The 15,844-nt window shown below is 58.0% G+C and overlaps 2 protein-coding genes and 1 long non-coding RNA gene across 11 annotated transcripts in view; 1 reads left to right on the top strand and 2 right to left on the bottom strand.

The window, feature by feature from the left end:
* Positions 1-2,043: 2,043 nt before the first annotated feature.
* Positions 2,044-5,691, bottom strand: KCNJ11 (potassium inwardly rectifying channel subfamily J member 11). The gene is made up of 2 exons (XM_072793890.1): positions 5,606-5,691; positions 2,044-4,744 (listed from the first exon to the last, which is right to left on the bottom strand). The coding sequence occupies exon 2, from the start codon at positions 4,530-4,532 to the stop codon at positions 3,588-3,590; it is 945 nt and encodes a 314-aa protein (XP_072649991.1). The 5' UTR covers positions 4,533-4,744; positions 5,606-5,691; the 3' UTR covers positions 2,044-3,587.
* Positions 5,692-9,278: 3,587 nt separating this feature from the next.
* The window catches only part of ABCC8 (ATP binding cassette subfamily C member 8), a 75,778-nt gene continuing 69,212 nt past the window's right edge, over positions 9,279-15,844 (bottom strand). For 8 of the 9 annotated variants that reach the window (XM_072793881.1, XM_072793884.1, XM_072793882.1 and 5 more), the window contains 10 exons: positions 14,815-14,917; positions 14,184-14,297; positions 13,742-13,862; positions 13,513-13,643; positions 12,276-12,354; positions 11,964-12,072; positions 11,493-11,596; positions 10,598-10,731; positions 10,045-10,107; positions 9,279-9,521 (listed from right to left, as the gene is read on the bottom strand). In XM_072793881.1, coding sequence (XP_072649982.1) covers positions 9,384-9,521; positions 10,045-10,107; positions 10,598-10,731; positions 11,493-11,596; positions 11,964-12,072; positions 12,276-12,354; positions 13,513-13,643; positions 13,742-13,862; positions 14,184-14,297; positions 14,815-14,917 — 1,096 coding nt within the window. In that variant the 3' untranslated portion in view covers positions 9,279-9,383. Of the gene's footprint in view, positions 9,522-10,044; positions 10,108-10,597; positions 10,732-11,492; positions 11,597-11,963; positions 12,073-12,275; positions 12,355-13,512; positions 13,644-13,741; positions 13,983-14,183; positions 14,298-14,814; positions 14,918-15,844 lie in introns of those variants that run through there. The other variant, XM_072793889.1, reaches the window with a different exon arrangement.
* LOC140614724 (uncharacterized) lies at positions 10,888-15,540 on the top strand. Its single transcript, XR_012015508.1, has 3 exons — positions 10,888-12,377; positions 12,490-14,627; positions 15,131-15,540. It is a non-coding gene; the product is annotated as an uncharacterized lncRNA (long non-coding RNA).

Genomic DNA, 15,844 nt, shown 5'->3' with positions numbered 1-15,844 from the left:
CTGCTGGTCTTAAGGACAGCCAAGCTGAGTCCCAGGAGCCAGGCACTGTGTCCAGACCTCTGGGCTGACTCTGAGTAGCTTCTTATCCCTCTTCTTCTAAGTCACAAACTGGTCAATGTTGGGGGACTGTGGGTGCACGAGGGGGCAGCTTAGAGCCTGGACCAGTAGCGGAAGCTTCCTCTTCAGCCATACCTCTGAAGTAGCCCAGGACAAACTCACTGATCCTGCTGATGCCCACTGCAGTCCTCAATCTGCAACAGGGATGCTGGCTTGTTGTCCTATACACTATTCATCATTCATTCATTCATTCATTCAGCACTTTGTGCCAGCCACGGTGCTGAATCAGATATAGTCCCTGACCTCAAGGAGTCATGGACTTGGTGATGTCACAACCACAAGGAAAAGCAGAGTGCCCATAAACACAGAGGAAGGGAAGAGACCATCTCTTTTCAGAAGAATCAGGGAAGGCTTCAAGGAGGCATCATTTGGCCTGGACTTCTTTGGATTTCAACAGGCAGAGATGAGGCCTGCATATTCCAGGCAAAGGGAATAACAGAAGAAAGCACAGAGGTTGGAAGGTCAATATTACATGCAAGGGGGGAATAGTAAGGCTGCCAGGGGATGGGTGGTTGCCCAAGGTCCTAGCAAGAGAACTCAACTGTAAGGCCAGAAAGTAGAAATGGCTGGCTCCGGGGTCTAGCCTGGACCCAGAAGGCCATGGGGAATTAATGAAGCTACTTGACATGGGAGGAGATGATCGTAACCTTTTGAATAAGACCACTCTGGGAGCTGCATGGCAGATGGATTGTAGGGGGTGACGTGAGACCAGAAGACCATGTAATTGGCGCTGCCAGAACTGTGTCATCAGGGTCTGAGCTGGGCAGGTGCATTGTGCAGGAAATAAGACCGGGCAGAGAAGCTCATCACCAAGGGAAAGCACAATTTCTCCCTTAATATTTGTGTGGTCACTGGTCCCATCATGGCTGATTCAGCAGCATCACAACAGTTAACACTTATTGAGCACTTACTACGGACCAGGTACTTAAGCCTTTTGCAAATGTTTTTCACTTATCCCCAAGACAATTCTGTGAGGTGTGTATTAGTAGCAGTCCTACATTATAAATGAGGCAACTGAGGCCCAGAGAGGTAAGTTGTTGACCGAGGCCTTAGAGCCAGAACCAGGATCTGAACCCAAGTTGGCTTGAGAGCTTACACTCCAGTTACTACGGGCATAACCTTCCTTTTTTTTTTTTTTTTTAAAGATTTTATTTATTTATTCATAGAGACAGAGAGAGAGAGAGGCAGAGACACAGGCAGAGGAAGAAGCAGGCATCATACAGAGAGCCTGACGAGGGACTCGATCCCAGGTCTCCAGGACCATGCCCTGGGCTGCAGGTGGCGCTAAACCGCTGTGCCACCAGGGCTGCCCCATAACCTTCTTTTTCTTATGCTTTGCTTTATTGAGATTTGCATTTATTTTATTTTATTTTTTTTAACAAATTGAAGGTTTAAGACTTCAGTAGAGGAAGTAACTGCAGGGTGATGGAATTAGCAAGAGAACAAGAATTAGAAGTAGCACCCAAAGATGTGATGGAATGGGTATAATCTCAGGATAAAAATTGAAAGGATGAGGAGTTGCTTCTCAGGGCTGAGCAAACAAAGTGGTTTCTTGAGATGGAATCTACTGCTGGTGAAGATGCCATGAAGATGGTTGAAATGACAACAGAAGAATTACAATATTACATAAACTTTAGTTGATAGGGCAGCAGCAGGGTTTACGGGGATTGACTCCACAATTTTGAAAGAGGTTCTACAGTGGGTGAAATGCTATCGCACAGCATCGCATGCCACAGACAGATCGTTCGCGAAGGGAAGAGTCACTTGATGTGGCCAACTTTGTTGTTGTCTAATTCATATAAACTACCACAGCCACCCCCACCTCCAGCAGCCACCACCCTGATGGGTCCGCAGCCACCAACATCGACGCAAGGCCCACTAGCGAACAGATTATGACTCACTGAAGGCTCAGACGATGGCTAGCACTTTGTAGCAATAAAGTATTTTTTAATTAAGGTAGGGTACATTGCTTTTTTTAGACATAATGCTATTGCACACTTAACAGACTGCAGTAGAGTGTAAACATGACTTTTATATGCAGTGGGAAACCAAAAAAATTCATTTGACTCTCTTTTTCTCCACATTTGTTTCGCGGCGGTGGTCTGACACCAAACCTGCAAAATATCTCCAACGTATGCCTGTACACTAATGCATATGGTGTCGCACCTCTTGCCCTGACCACCCCAGGCTTCCAGCAGATCCCCGGGCGTGGAGGCCGGGGCACAGGGCTAGAAGCCTGATGGGGGCCTCAAAATTGAAATGGCCAGACAGGCTGGCAGGGCTGGGCTACCTGAGGCAGAAAGGTAAAAGTCTCTCTGAATCGGGCGCTAAGGGTCAGCTTTCCCTGGCTGCCCAGTTAGGGTCTGTGCCCTTCGGAATGTGCCCTCCCTGCCCAGCAGTAGGCCTCCTCCTTCCCCAGCAAGAACTGCCCAGAGTTTAGGGAGGTTTTATTGACGAGAGAAAGTAGAATCCTGGGCAGATGACAGCACCGCTCCAGGAGCCCCGCCTGTGGTCAGGCCCGTGAGGACCAACGGCCTCCTTGTGTCAGGGGCCTTGCTCACCTCCGCCATCCTGAGCTTTCCAACACCTCCTTTTCTAGCAGCCCAAAGACCCTCCACAGCCACGCTCTGGACAGACGGAGTGACAGCCTCTGGTGGGGAGCCAGAACCAGAGTTCAAGTCTGGATGGTGGGCCCAGGACCCCCTCTCCTCAGCCTTCTTCTTCCTGGCATGCCAATGTCTGCCCCGGCTCGCCCCCGCCTCCCGGGATGGAACAGCAGCAGGCAGGCACAGCAGCCCCTCACCATCCAAGCCTCAGTGTCGGGGCACGGGGCGAGGGCACAGGGGCCCATCTCCTCTTTCCTGTGCCCGACTAGGGCTCAGCATAGCTGAGTGTCTGCACACCATTTCCTCCCTGAGCCTGTGCATACCTCCAATCCTCCGGCTGGAACATGCTCCTTCAGTGACTGCCTTCCCCAGCTGGCAGGGCCCACCCATGAGGTCATCACTTCTTCAGGGACCAAGAGTGGCTGGCCATCTCTTAGGGGCCACAGAAACAGAGCAGCCGATTGCCAACCTGGGGATTGTTCTTCCCCAGCCACCTGCCCAGCTCGTGGTCAACTGAGCATGGGGATGCAGAACTGGCTGGAGACCGAACTTTTAGGGTCCAGTGCTTCCCACAGCTTCCCCAGCCTGGGGAGGGGAGAGGAGGGTGAGCCAGTCCTGAGCTGGGGCTGGGAGGAGCAGAGACAAAAATAACCCAGTACAGGCTCCCGCTGAGGCCAGAAATAGAGGAGTGACAAGTGCCTTGTAACACCATGGGCTAACAGCAGGAGGGGAGGCTGAGCTGAAGAGGGCCCAGCCTCACACCCGGTCCTGGCCTGGCTACGGAGCCCACACCACGTCCACTCTACATACCATACCATACTGCCCTGTGCGCACAAGCAGTGTGGGGGCCCATGGGACCATGGCTCAGGACAGGGAATCCGGAGAGATGCTAAACTTGGGTTTGGCCTTGGCCACAGCCACACTGCGCTTGCGCAGGGGACCGCGGGCCGAGGCGAGGGTCAGGGCGTCCAGCAGGCTGCGGTCCTCATCAAGCTGGCGGGCCGTGCAGAGTGGCGTGGGCACTTTGATGGTGTTGCCAAATTTGGAGTAGTCCACAGAGTAGCGGCCATCCTCCTCGGCCACGATGGGTACAAAGCGCTGGCCCCAAAGGATCTCATCGGCCAGGTAGGAGGTGCGGGCCTGGGTAGTGATGCCCGTGGTTTCCACCACGCCCTCCAGGATGACAATGATCTCCAGGTCTTGATGGTGATGCAGGTCGCTGGGTGCCAGGTCATAGAGTGGACTGTTGGCATCAATGACGTGGTAGATGATGAGAGGAGCTACCAGGAAGATGCTGTTGCCGCCCACACCGTTCTCCATGGGGATGTCCACCTGGTGTAGGGGCACCACTTCACCCTCGGGGCTGGTGGTCTTGCGCACCACCTGCATGTGGATGGTGGCGCTGATGATCATGCTCTTGCGGAGGTCACCGACGCGCAGCATGAAGCAGAGGCGGCCGTGGCGCACTGCGATGACCGCATGCTTGCTGAAGATGAGGGTCTCGGCCCGCCGATGGGCCTGGGCCGTCTTCATGAAGATGCAGCCCAGCATGATGGCATTGATCATGAGCCCCACGATGTTCTGCACAATGAGGATCAAGATGGCCAGCGGGCACTCCTCGGTCACCATGCGCCCGCCAAAGCCAATGGTCACCTGGACCTCAATGGAGAAAAGGAAGGCGGATGAAAAAGAGTGGATGCTGGTGACACAGGGCACCGCAGTGCCCTCACCGGGGGCCAGGTCACCGTGGGCGAAGGCGATGAGCCACCAGACCATGGCAAAGAGCAGCCAGCTGCACAGGAAGGACATGGTAAAGATGAGCAGTGTGTGTGGCCACTTGAGGTCCACCAGCGTGGTGAATACGTCCTGCAGGAATCGGCCCTGCTCCCGGATGTTCTTGTGCGCTACGTTGCAATTGCCGTTCTTGGACACGAAGCGGGCCCTCCGCTCCCGAGCTCGGTACCGGGGCTCTGCGGGGTCCTCGGCCAGCCGCGTGAGCACGTACTCCTCGGGGATGATGCCTTTTCGGGACAGCATGGCTGCAGCAACCACCAGGGAGAGGCTTCCCCCATGGGGGGCACCCCCCTGACCAAGACCTGGGCCTCACTGTGGGGTTCCCTGCCCCGGGACCACGCTCGGTCTGTGCCGGCCTCACTTCTGCGATGCCTCTGCGACCTGACGCATCCTCACCTCCCCTGGCCCCCCGCCCCCCGCTTCTTGAAAGCCGCCTGCCAACCTGGGCGCAGCCGCCGGGTGCCCGCGAGCCCGCTACCCCCTGCTCCCCGCCCTGCCCTCCATGTCAGCTCCCTCCCTTCCTCCGCTGACTTCCCTGGGCCTCCCGCTCCGATGCCTCCTCCTCTGCCCTGGAACTTAACCCCTGGGAGCTTCCCAACTCGCCGGACCTCACACGGCGCCCCCTTCTGCTCCGGGCGCCTCCCAAACTCCAGCCCCGGCTCCGACGACCCCCAGCGGGCCGCCAGGTGTGGCCCCGCCTCTTAACCCCTGCCCCTGGCGCCCCGCGGCGGCTCGGATGCCCCGCCGGTTCCCGTCCTTTCGGTCTCCTTGGGCTCCTGCGCGCTCAGTCCCCCCCACCCAACTGCACTGCCCCAGCGCGACCCGGCCCGGCGCCCTCGCAGCCGCGGCCCCGGCCCCGCGCCCCCGCTCCCCGCCCGCCCCACGCAGGTCGCCAGTGGGCGCCGCGCCCCCGCCCCGCGCGCCGCTCCGTCCCGCCCCCCCCCCCCCCCCCGCCGCACCTGCTCCTGCTCCTCAAGCCGCCGCCGCCGCCGCCTCCCCGCCCCTCCCGCCGCCCGGCCGCCCCCGCCGCTCGTCCTCCCGTCCGTCCGTCCGTCCGTGCGTCCGTCCGTGCGTCCGCGGAGACCCACCTGCGCCGGCTGCGGGCAGGAGATTGAGGGCGGGGGCGCGGGAGCCGGGGAGCGGCGGAGCGGGGGCCGGGGCCGCCAGGGGGAGCCCGACCCGCTCCCGAGCTGGAGGGGGCGGTGCGGGCGCGAGCCCCGCCCCCCGCGTCCACACCCGCCCCCCGCGTCCACACCCGCGCCCCCCCCACCCCCGCTCCAGATCCGCGGGCGGGCCTCGGGGCGGCGGGATGCGAGGCGCCCAAAGCGGTTCCCCCTGCGGCCTGGACCGCAGCCGCCGGTGGCCTGGTTCCTGCTCCCGGCTCCCCATCCCCAGCTGGGCCCGCACCCCCCTGCCGCACTGGGCTTCGCGGGGCCCCGCAGACGGAGGCCCTGGGGAGCTGCGTCACCAAGCTGCTTAGGTGGCCTAAAGGTTTCTCCACCGAATGCTCCTTCTCTTCGGGGATGCTCTTAATCCTGAGTCATGGATCCTTTGAGAGTTTGACGAAAGCCACGGACCCCCTCCCCAGAAAACAATGTGCCTTATTAGTAGGTGTAGGAGCACAGAAGCCCCGGGGTGGTGGTTGCATCTTCTTAATCATCCCACGACTATGCCCCTGTATTTTTCTTTCTTTCTTTTTTTTTTTATTACGATTTTATTTGATGGAGAGTGAGAAAGAGCAAGAGAGAGCAAGCAAGAGCACAAACGGGGAGCCGCAGAAGGAGAGGGAGAAGCAGGCTCTGTGCTGATGCGGCCGTCACAGGGCCTTAGGATCCTGACCTGAGCTGAAGGCAGACGCTTAACCGAATAAGCCACCCAAGTGCCCCAGACCCCTGTATTTTAAAGAGAGTTTGAGGTAGGGATGCTTGTTTTACACCTGCAGCCTGGTCTCTTACACCTTAGGTAATGGGAGGCACGTGGGTCCTGTGGGGTTGTATTAGGGTTGGCTTGGGAACTGGGGGATTCAAGCTCTTGACCTGAACTTGAGTGATGCTTCTACTGCAGACGCCAGCCTACGGTGGCCCTGTGACTTGCCCCTCAGGTGCGGAATCCGGGTTCTCAGGTTTCTGTTGCTGTGACAGTAATGGCCCCATTTCCTCTCTGGGGCTCAGATCTTTATGTAGCCCTGACCTATGTGTGTTCAGTTATTGGAGTAGGGATTTGAGGCAGGGCACCAAAATGGGGACGGTGGGGATACAGGCGAGAGTGGGGGCAGACTGTGATTTGCATATTGAGTGTTCCTTTCTCATACTCACCTGCAGGCAGAGTAAACACCGCTACTCAGGGTAAGTGCGAGCTTGGGCTGTATTAACAAAGATGCAGTGCCTAGCATTGGGAGGGGAGGACAGGATGATCAGAGTGGGGAGCTCAAGGAGACAGGGCTACCTTTGAAGCAACTACATCTGTCCAGCCACCAGAAAAGGAGCCTTGGAGAGCTCCCTAGGGAGTTTGGGCACCATTGCAAAAACTCCAGGGGCCCAAGGGGGATGGACTAATAATTTTATGTGGCCCAAAGTAGAGAACCAGTACAGACGCTGAGTGGAACAGAGGCAGGCTGTGATTTCACATATGGAAGAGTCAGTCCTAATAACTAGAGATGACCCATACCTTTGGAGTGTCCAGGTCAAAGTTGACAGGCCATCAGGGGTCCTATAGAGGGGTTTGGGCCAGAATGGCCTTGGGCATCCCTGCAAGACTTCAGTATGGACCTTGCTCTGCTCCTGCTACATCTCTCCGATCCCTTGGGGTGTGGTTGACGAGAGGTGGGGGTGGGGTCAGGAATCTTCTCCCCTCCCAGGCTCTGCTCTTGGAGGCCCCTCAATGGAGAGGGTTGCTAGGCCCCCAGAAGCACCTTAGAGCTGGAAAGGCAAGACCCTGCCTCACAGGTCCTGAGGCCTCAGCTATTACCTGTTCCACCCTTTCTAGAAAGGTAAGCCCCTTACCCAAAGACCTCAGCCTCCTGCCCTGTTCCATCCTTACCTCCTCATACTCGTCTCCTCCAAATACTGCACTTGGCAGGTTCCTTTCTCACTCAAAAACCTTCTCCACTTCCCTTTTGTTCATAGGCTTATCCCAGACTCCTTGTCCTGGCATTTAAGGCTCTACGACCTTATGCCCCCACCTCCTGCCCCATGGGCCATTTTCTCTTACTCTGCCTATCCAATTCCCACCCCTCTCATGCCCAGCTTAAATCTTACCTCCCCCAGGCAGCCTGCCAGGCCTCACAGAGCTCTCAGTTCCTGATCCCCTCTGGCTCCTGTAATATCCAAAAGGTCTGTGTTGGGCCTCTCTCCAGTGACTGGTGTGTTTTCCTTACATTGCTCTGATCCCATTGCAACCAAGAGCACACAGGACGAAGACTTTTGGGTTTGCACCCCATAGCTGGGGCAGCCAGTACTGAAGTCAATGTGTGAGTGATAATAACACGATATGTAAATGAGTGTCACCATCTCTTGGCTGAGGGAGGTGTGCACTCCTATTTCACGATGCTGATAGAATCTGAGCATATCTGTTGTTTTAGTTTCCCCAGTGTCTGGGCCTCAGTATCTCCAGCTGCCACCTGGCTCATTTGTGGTATATGCACTGTGCTTCCTTCCCTCTGAGAGACCACCCTTCTCCCATTCTGAATGCCTCTACCTGGGGGACACAGATGGGGACATGAGATCTGGGCCTTGCCAGTCAGCGTTATCCCAGCCCTTTGACACACAGAGGTAGGGGTATTAAGTTGGTCTATTGGTCCACTGAGATTTGTTCCCTAGACTTTTGCTGGGACGATTGGGAAAAAACATCTCTTTTTCAGAGGGGCAGGGTATAAGCTGGAGGTGCTAGTGGCCATTTGTCATCAGACAGAGAGAGGAAGATGGAACCCAGATGTGGAAACACATCCCTGATGTCAGAAACCTGGATCCAGCCATGCTTGAAGTAGTATAACCTCCTGGCCTTCTCCATCACACAGGGCAATAAATGCCAGTTTTTGTTTAAGCCACTTTTTTTTTTAAGGATTTTATTTATTTATTCATGAGAGGAACACAGAGAGACAGAGAGGCAGAGACACAGGCAGAGGGAGAAGCAGGCTCCATGCAGGGACCCCGATGTGGGTCTCGATCCCGGGTCTCCAGGATCATGCCCTGGGCCGAAGGCAAGCGCTAAACCACCGAGCCACCCAGGCTGCCCCAGTTTAAGCCACTTTGAGTTGGGTTCTTGTCATTTGTCATGGAAACAGCACTAATCCAGGGCACCCCACAATTTTAATCCAAGAAATAAAGTGAAATAATCTTTTGTCTAATGAGATAATCACAAAAATGCTATAACTTCTGTTATGGATTAAATTGTATCCCCTCCCCAAATCCATTTGTTAAAGCCCTAAGTTCCTATGTTGAAGCTCCCCAGTGTGACAGTATTTGGAGATAGGGCCTGTGAAGAGCTCATTAAGTCCTTAGGAGAAACCAAACCCATGACACCTTGATCTTGGATTTCCAGCCTCCAGATCTGTCAGAAAACATTTTTGTTTAAGTCTCAGTGTCTGCTATTTTGTTACAGCCGCCTGAACAGACTAATACTACAACCCTTATTTCACAGAGAAGGAAACACACTGCTGCCCATGCTCACACAGCCTCAAGGTGCCTGAAGCCAGGCAGGCTGGCTCTGCGGGACCCACAGGCCACCCCGGTCCCTGCCCACCAGACCTGAGGAGGCCTCCGGTAGGAAACAACCAATCTCTTTATTTATAAGTGATTTACAGTTAGAGAGCCCAGGCAGGAGACGGGGGCAGGGTGGTCTAAGGGGCGGCACTTGGGCTCCAGCAGGTCACTTGTCTGCACGCACGAAGGAGGCGAAGACGCTGTCCTTCCGGCTGAGCAGCTTCTCTGGCTTGTCGAACTCAAGGATGGCGCCGCGCTTCAGGACAATCACCAGGTCTGCACTCAGGATGGTGTGCACACGGTGCTGGGGGGGAGGGGGGTGCTGGTCAGGGTGGGGGGGGGGAGGGGCAGCTGAGGGTGCCCCTCCTGCAGTCTGGAGGAAGAGGTGTGTGGATAGGAGGTCCCATCCCTGTGGCCCTTCCTGGGGTGGCTGTGACTCCAAGCCCTCTGTTCACTGGTGACACCTCTCTCCTTACCAAGTCTCAGCTCTGCCCTCACCTCTGGGCCTCAAGACTCAGAGATCGCCTCACATCCCAACCGCCAGTCCCTATAGAGAAGTAACCCCTAGGCTAGCTCACTTGGGACAGGGGCGGGCCTTGGATTCCGGAGAAAGAAGAGTTCTGAAGGAAGTTGGGGGGTAAGTCCTTCCACTCCCCCCCCCCCCCCCCCCCGCCATGTGCTGCCTGCCGTCCAGGTTCCCTGCAAGCCCTCCAGACTGCTCTGCATCGTCGTTGCTCCACGGTCTTCTCCTGATTGCCAGGCCCAGGTGAGCCCAGTGGCCAACCCTCTCTCTGGGTGTTCCCCCCACCCCAACAGGGGCCCCTTACCGCGATGGTGACCACAGTGCGGTCTGCGAAGGCCGTCATTACCACCTTCTGGAGGATGTTTTCCTGCCAAATGGGAGGAACAGCTGTTGGCTCATCTGCCTAGTGGATGTGGTCTGGTCTGGCTTTGGGGATGTGGGGCCCAGGGTTGCAGTCCAGCTCCCATGGGACCCCACTCCTAGCCCATCCCTCCTCCTTTGTCTGATTCTTGTCCCCATAGGACCAGCCAAGTTCTAACATGCGGGGGCTGGGCTCAGCCTGCCGGGGGCTCAGCTCTGCGCGTGTAGGTGTGCTGTGTGTCTGGCTGTGCTGTGTGGCGGGTGATGGGTGTGAGGTCTCTGTGGGTCTGTGTGCAGCCTGCGTGTATGTGTGCTATAAACGTGCCCCGAGACTAGCTGGAGTCAGGGTCCCCCCCAGCCCTTTGCCTTTTCTGCTGCAGATGGCCCTTGATGATAAAGACAACTGGAGCTTCAGGACCACTTGGTGCAAATTTCACCCTAAGAGCCCCTGAAAACCCTCTCCAAGACCCCACCCCACAGATGTGCTCAGGACTGACCGTGGCCATGTCGATGGAGGCTGTGGCTTCATCCATGATGAAGATGCTGGTCTTCCTCACGAAGGCCCGAGCCAGGCAGAACAGTTGCCTCTGGCCTTGGCTGAAATTCTCCCCACCTTCCGTGATGATGGCATCTGAGAACAGCCCCGGGCGGAGGAGCAGGGCTGAGTTAATCTGGCACTGGGAGTTTAGTAGACAGCATGGCTTAGGGCTGTTAGGAAGTGCATGGGGCAAACACACGAGTGTGTGTCACGAGGACGGTGGGGGGGAGGGGGTGCAGAGCTGGACAGCTGCCATCTGTGTTGACTACAAAGAGAAGTGCGCCCTCCGCAGGTGTGCGCCGCCGTGACCTGGGCGGTCCTGGGGGCGCGTGGGTGGGTGTGTGCACTAGTGTGTATGTGCTGCGTGTGTGTGGGCCCTGGTGGGGTGAGTCTCTGAGGCCTGGCTTGGCCTGCCCCCACCGCCCTGGGGGCCGGAGCAAATACACCAAGGGTGTCCTCTGGGGTGGGGGCAGTCTTCCCTGCACCCTCGGGGAGTGACCCGGGCCTTGATTTCCCCCGCCCTCTCCTTCCTCGGGGCAGACCTGGGCGGCAGGGGGACGGCGCGGGCAGGACTGGACATGCTGCCGCGGCAGGATGGACTTGCAAGCGCGTCTCCTGGTGACTCCTGCTGCCCCCCACGCCCTGCCCCGGGGCCCCGGGAGGAGGGAGCCCCTGAACTGACCGGTCGCATGGCCTGGGACAGTTCACTTGAGCTCCTGAGCTCCTGAAAGGGAAAACTAATGGTCCCTGGGGTCCTGCCGGGCCCTAGACTGTAAACGCTAGGGCATGGCTGTGAGCCTCCCCTCGCAGCCCCCCAGACGCCCTGGGGCACCCGCCGCGGCGGGAGTAGATACCCAGGCCTCCAGGCAGCGCCTTCACCACCAGCTTCAGCTGGGCGATCTCCAGGGCCTCCCACAGCGTGCTGTCCGAGCACTTCTTCTCCGGGTCCAGGTTAAACCTGGAGGGGGACAGGAAACCCGCTCAGGGAGAAAAGCAGGGCCTGGCAGGGGGAGCAGTGAGTAAGAACATGGCCTGGGGAGGGGTGGGTGCTGGCTGGAAGGGGGCGGCAGGTGGCAATGGGTGGAGGACGCATGCCCAGCCCGAGGGTGGTGCTACCTCCACCAGCGCCTGCCTGGGCCTCACAGGGAAGAGAAAGGCCCAAAGGCAGCACCGTGAGGGAGCAGGTCAGCCCCAGGGCTGCCCACCCAGGGAGGGGTACCCAGCTGGGCACTCTTGGCCTCACCCAGCCGCTCCTCCTTACACCCCAGCTCCAAGGGGCTGGGCCTGGGACCCAGGGGGGTGCCTGCCAGAGTGGTGGGGCTCACCGGATGGTGCCGCTGAAGAGGACGGGGTCCTGCAGGATGATAGAGAGGCGGGAGCGCAGGGTATGCAGTGGCAGTTTGGCGATGTCGATGCCGTCAATGATGATGCGCCCTGTGTGGAGACCGTGTCCCAGGTGGGCCACTAGGGAGTGGGGGAGCTGGTGGTGCTGGGGACAGGTTCAGCCTGGGAACATGGGTCCCATCGAGGATGCAGGGGTAGGCAGTGATTGCTGGGCCTCCTATGACGTCTAACCATACACCGGGACTGAGGTCCCATCTGGTGGCTCTGGGTACATGTGTTGTCACACAACTCACCCTCAAACGTGTCCACCATGCGGAAGAAGGCGAGAGAGAAGGAAGACTTCCCACTGCCTGTGCGGCCGCAGATCCCAATCTGGAGAGAGGAGGAAGCACACTGTGAGTACCTGGGGCTGGCTGGGATCTTCTGGGGTTGGCTCTGGGATTTGCAGGCATTGGAGGCATTGCAGGCATTTTCATGGCATGTCTCTTGTCCTGGCTTTGTGACCAGCTTTTTGGCCAGGGCTGCTTTCTGCAGAGGAGCCTCCGACGGGGACCCGCAAGCAAGTGCAGGGTACAGATGTCCATTTTCCTGGGCCTGGGTGTAGGTCTTGCTGTGCCTGGTATGTGGCTGCAGGGGAGGTGGGGGCACTGGTGCATACTCTGTGTGCACGGGTGTGATGGAGGGCCTGGGAGTGGCTCAGTGCGGTTGGCAGGGATGGATCTGTGAGCCCCATCTTAAACTGGAGTCATCTCTGACACCATTGCTTCCCGGCCCACAGGTGCCAACAGAAATGACAATCAGGACTAGTATAGAGATGGTGACACAGAAGGACAAGAGAGGTGGGGACAGATGGGAGGAGCCCGAGGCAGGGACAGAGGTACATCTAAAGGTCAGAGATAGTGAGGCAGACAGCCACAAAGACAGAGGGGCAGTGGGGATCCCTGGGTGGCTCAGCGGTTTAGTGCCTGCCTTTGGCCCAGGGCGTGATCCTGGAGTTCCGGGATCGAGTCCCACATCAGGCTCCCGGCATGGAGCCTGCTTCTCCCTCTGCCTGTGTCTCTGCCTCTCTCTCTGTGTCTCTCTCATGAATTAAAAAAAAAAAAAAAAAAAAGAAAGAAAGAAAAGAGGGGCAGAGACAAAGAGAAGGAGAGGGGCCTTGTCAGAGCAGAGGGGGGGTGAGGAGGGAATCAATCAGAGTTGGGTCAGAGTGCCAGGCAGGGGCTCCCTCCCCAGGACAAGTGTGGCCTCGCTGTCTGTCCTGAGGACTTGCTCTGAAGCTAAGGGGTGGGGGCAGTGCCCTGGGAGAGCCCCTGACCATTTGCAGGGGGGCCCTGACAAAAGCCCTCTCAACCAGGGGAGCGTGGGGTGTCCATCCTCTTGGTGAGTGAGGGCAGCAGAAGGAGCAGGGAGGAGTAGAGGAGAGGGCGGCTGAGCCTTGTCAGTGTGAGGGGCCCAGGGCCAGCCCTGGGGGAGGGGGTTCTGACCAGGTGGGAGCCTGGAGGCCCTGGGTGGGCATGAGCTGACACTGACCTTCTGTCCTGGGGAGATGAGGGCGTTGACATGCTTCAGCACTGGCTTCAGGGAGCTGTCATAGCGCACACTGAGGTTCTGGATCTGGATCTTCCCTTGGTCTGGCCAGTTCTTCGGGATGAGTGAGGGTGCTGAGGGCACACCGGGGCTCAGCCAGCCGACAGAGGCGGCAGCTGGCATCCAGGAGGGCCCCCCTTTTCCTACCACGCCCCCCATCCGGGCCTCTCACCCAGCAGCCCCTCGTAACTCTCCGCCTCGGTTTTGAGGAGCCCATGGATGCGCTTCACGGCCCCCAGCTGGATCTCCATGTCCGCCAGGTTCCTCACCATCCAGTTGAGGTAGTTGGAGACCTGTGGCGAGTCAGGGAGCACTTGATCCAAGCCCGGCCACCAGCATGGCTCTTCTTACAGCTGAAGGGCCAGGAGCCCTCAGTGCCTTCTGCTGCCTCTTCATGGGGGTGGGGGGTCCCCCTGGAGGCACAGGGGGGGTTACGATGAATGTGGATCCTTACCCAGCATCTGTCTGGGGCCCCGGCCCTGGGTTAGCTCTCCTACCCACATGGTCCCTCCTGCATCAGACTCACAGTCGCTCGGGAGAAGGCCTGGAGGTGCCTCAGATTCCCCAAGTGCGGGTATCTGAGCCCTCCCCTGTCCCAGTCTGCAGCCACTCACCATTAGGGCATAGGTAAGGCCCAGGCCCACCAGGCCAGCAGAGAGCTCCCTGTGCAGGGAGTTGGAGATGGAGGTCACGGCGGCGATGAGGACCACGCAGGCACCGATGTACTCCTGGGGAGGGAGGCGAGCCAGTGTGGGCCCCCAGGGTTGAAGCCACACAGCCCCCACCCACCAAGCCCACGTCAGGCCCTTCAGGGCAGGGAGCAGCTCAGCCCAGCCACACTCCTACACGTTGTCAGACGCACAGGAGGCCTTGACGGCTGGAGCCCCAGGAGACAGCGTGTGCACGCAGCTTATGCTGCTCCCCCCGCTCCCCAGCCATCTGCGCGGGCCTGAACGTGCGTCTCACCAGCTGGCCCACACGGGTCACAGGGCCCACTCCAGACACACGCTCCTCACAGTCAACCACACAGCTCTTCTGGCTCTCGGCGCCCACCTCAGGTACACTAGGCCCGGGGGGTGACGGGGAAGAGGGGGTGCAGCCAGACCCAAGGAGGGCCGCGGGGGGCTGGGGAAACAGGAGGGCTCAGTGCCCGCCCTGTGCGCGCAGGCAAGTGGTGTTCCGTGCTCTCTTCCTGCCCTCTGGTCGTGTCCCGGGGCCCCGGAGTTGGGGGCGGGTGGCACTTGCCATGCGGACTTCTAGCCATCTGTTGGCAGCCGTGAGGAACAGGGAGGCGATGTTGTTGGAGTCCGTGTATTCGAGGAGCTTCTGCTGGAACCTAGCCTCATACCTGGAGGGAGGATGGGGAGGGTCTGAGGGTCCGCACGGTGCCCGGACTCTCCCTACTTACAGAGAAGCAGCCAGTGCATGTGCCATGTGTGACTTTATGTGTGCCATTCCTCCCTGGACTGCCCTTGGCTCCTTGCTACTTAATTCAAACTTGTCAAGACTCCCACCTCCTTCAAACTCCTGCTTTCACCCCAAGACCCGTTCTTTTCTCCAGGGCCTCCCTATTACAGTAAAGGGCACCTCTGCCCACCCGGATTCTCAGACCAGAAACCGAGGAATCATCTAGATTCACGTCTAATCCCTGTACAAGACCTCTTACGTCTACATCCAAAATAGCCCTGTGTCTGCCTGCCTCTCCTGCTTGCTGCCCACAAACTCACCTGGCCTACTGCATCAGCCTCCCCGGAGGTCCCCCTGCTGTCTCCCCACAGCCTGCTCTGCACACAGCAGCCAGCCTAATCTTTGGAAATCATAAATTGCCTTCCATCTCTCCCCTGCTTCGAATATCAATGGCTTGAGTCCGTGTGAGCTGGCTCCTGCCAACCTAGCCTCCTTCTATGCCACAAATTGCCTTGCTCACTGCCTTGTAGTCACAGAAGTTACAATAAAGTAATTTATTACTTGCCCCTTTTCAGTTTCATGACAATACCAAGGTCTTTCCCACCCCAGGGCCTTTGTACATGCTGTCCCCTCTGCCCAGGAAGCTTTCTCCTCTGCTCCTCACAAGGCTGATTCCTCTCAGCCTTCAGGCTTTACCTTAAATGGTACCTCCTCAGGGTGGCCTCTCCCGGCCTATGGTTCTCCATCTCTGCAGCCTGTTTGCTTTGTAACCTCTGTTCATGTATGTTCTTTTCTCTAGCTGCTTATCTCCCTCATGAGACCATAAAGCCTGTGAGAATGGAACCCGTGGCTGTTTTGTTCGGCAGGG

Source organism: Canis lupus, chromosome 23, assembly GCF_048164855.1.
Source record: "Canis lupus baileyi chromosome 23, mCanLup2.hap1, whole genome shotgun sequence".
In the NCBI taxonomy this organism is placed as follows: domain Eukaryota; kingdom Metazoa; phylum Chordata; class Mammalia; order Carnivora; family Canidae; genus Canis; species Canis lupus.
The sequence above is the reverse complement of the archived record's forward strand: the minus strand, read 5'-3'. Positions and strand labels throughout refer to the sequence as shown.

What these genes read in the sequence shown, in the direction of transcription:
- KCNJ11 (XM_072793890.1), bottom strand. Translation starts at nt 4,532, where the DNA reads ATGTCCTTCCTGTGCAGCTGGCTGCTCTTTGCCATGGTCTGGTGGCTC.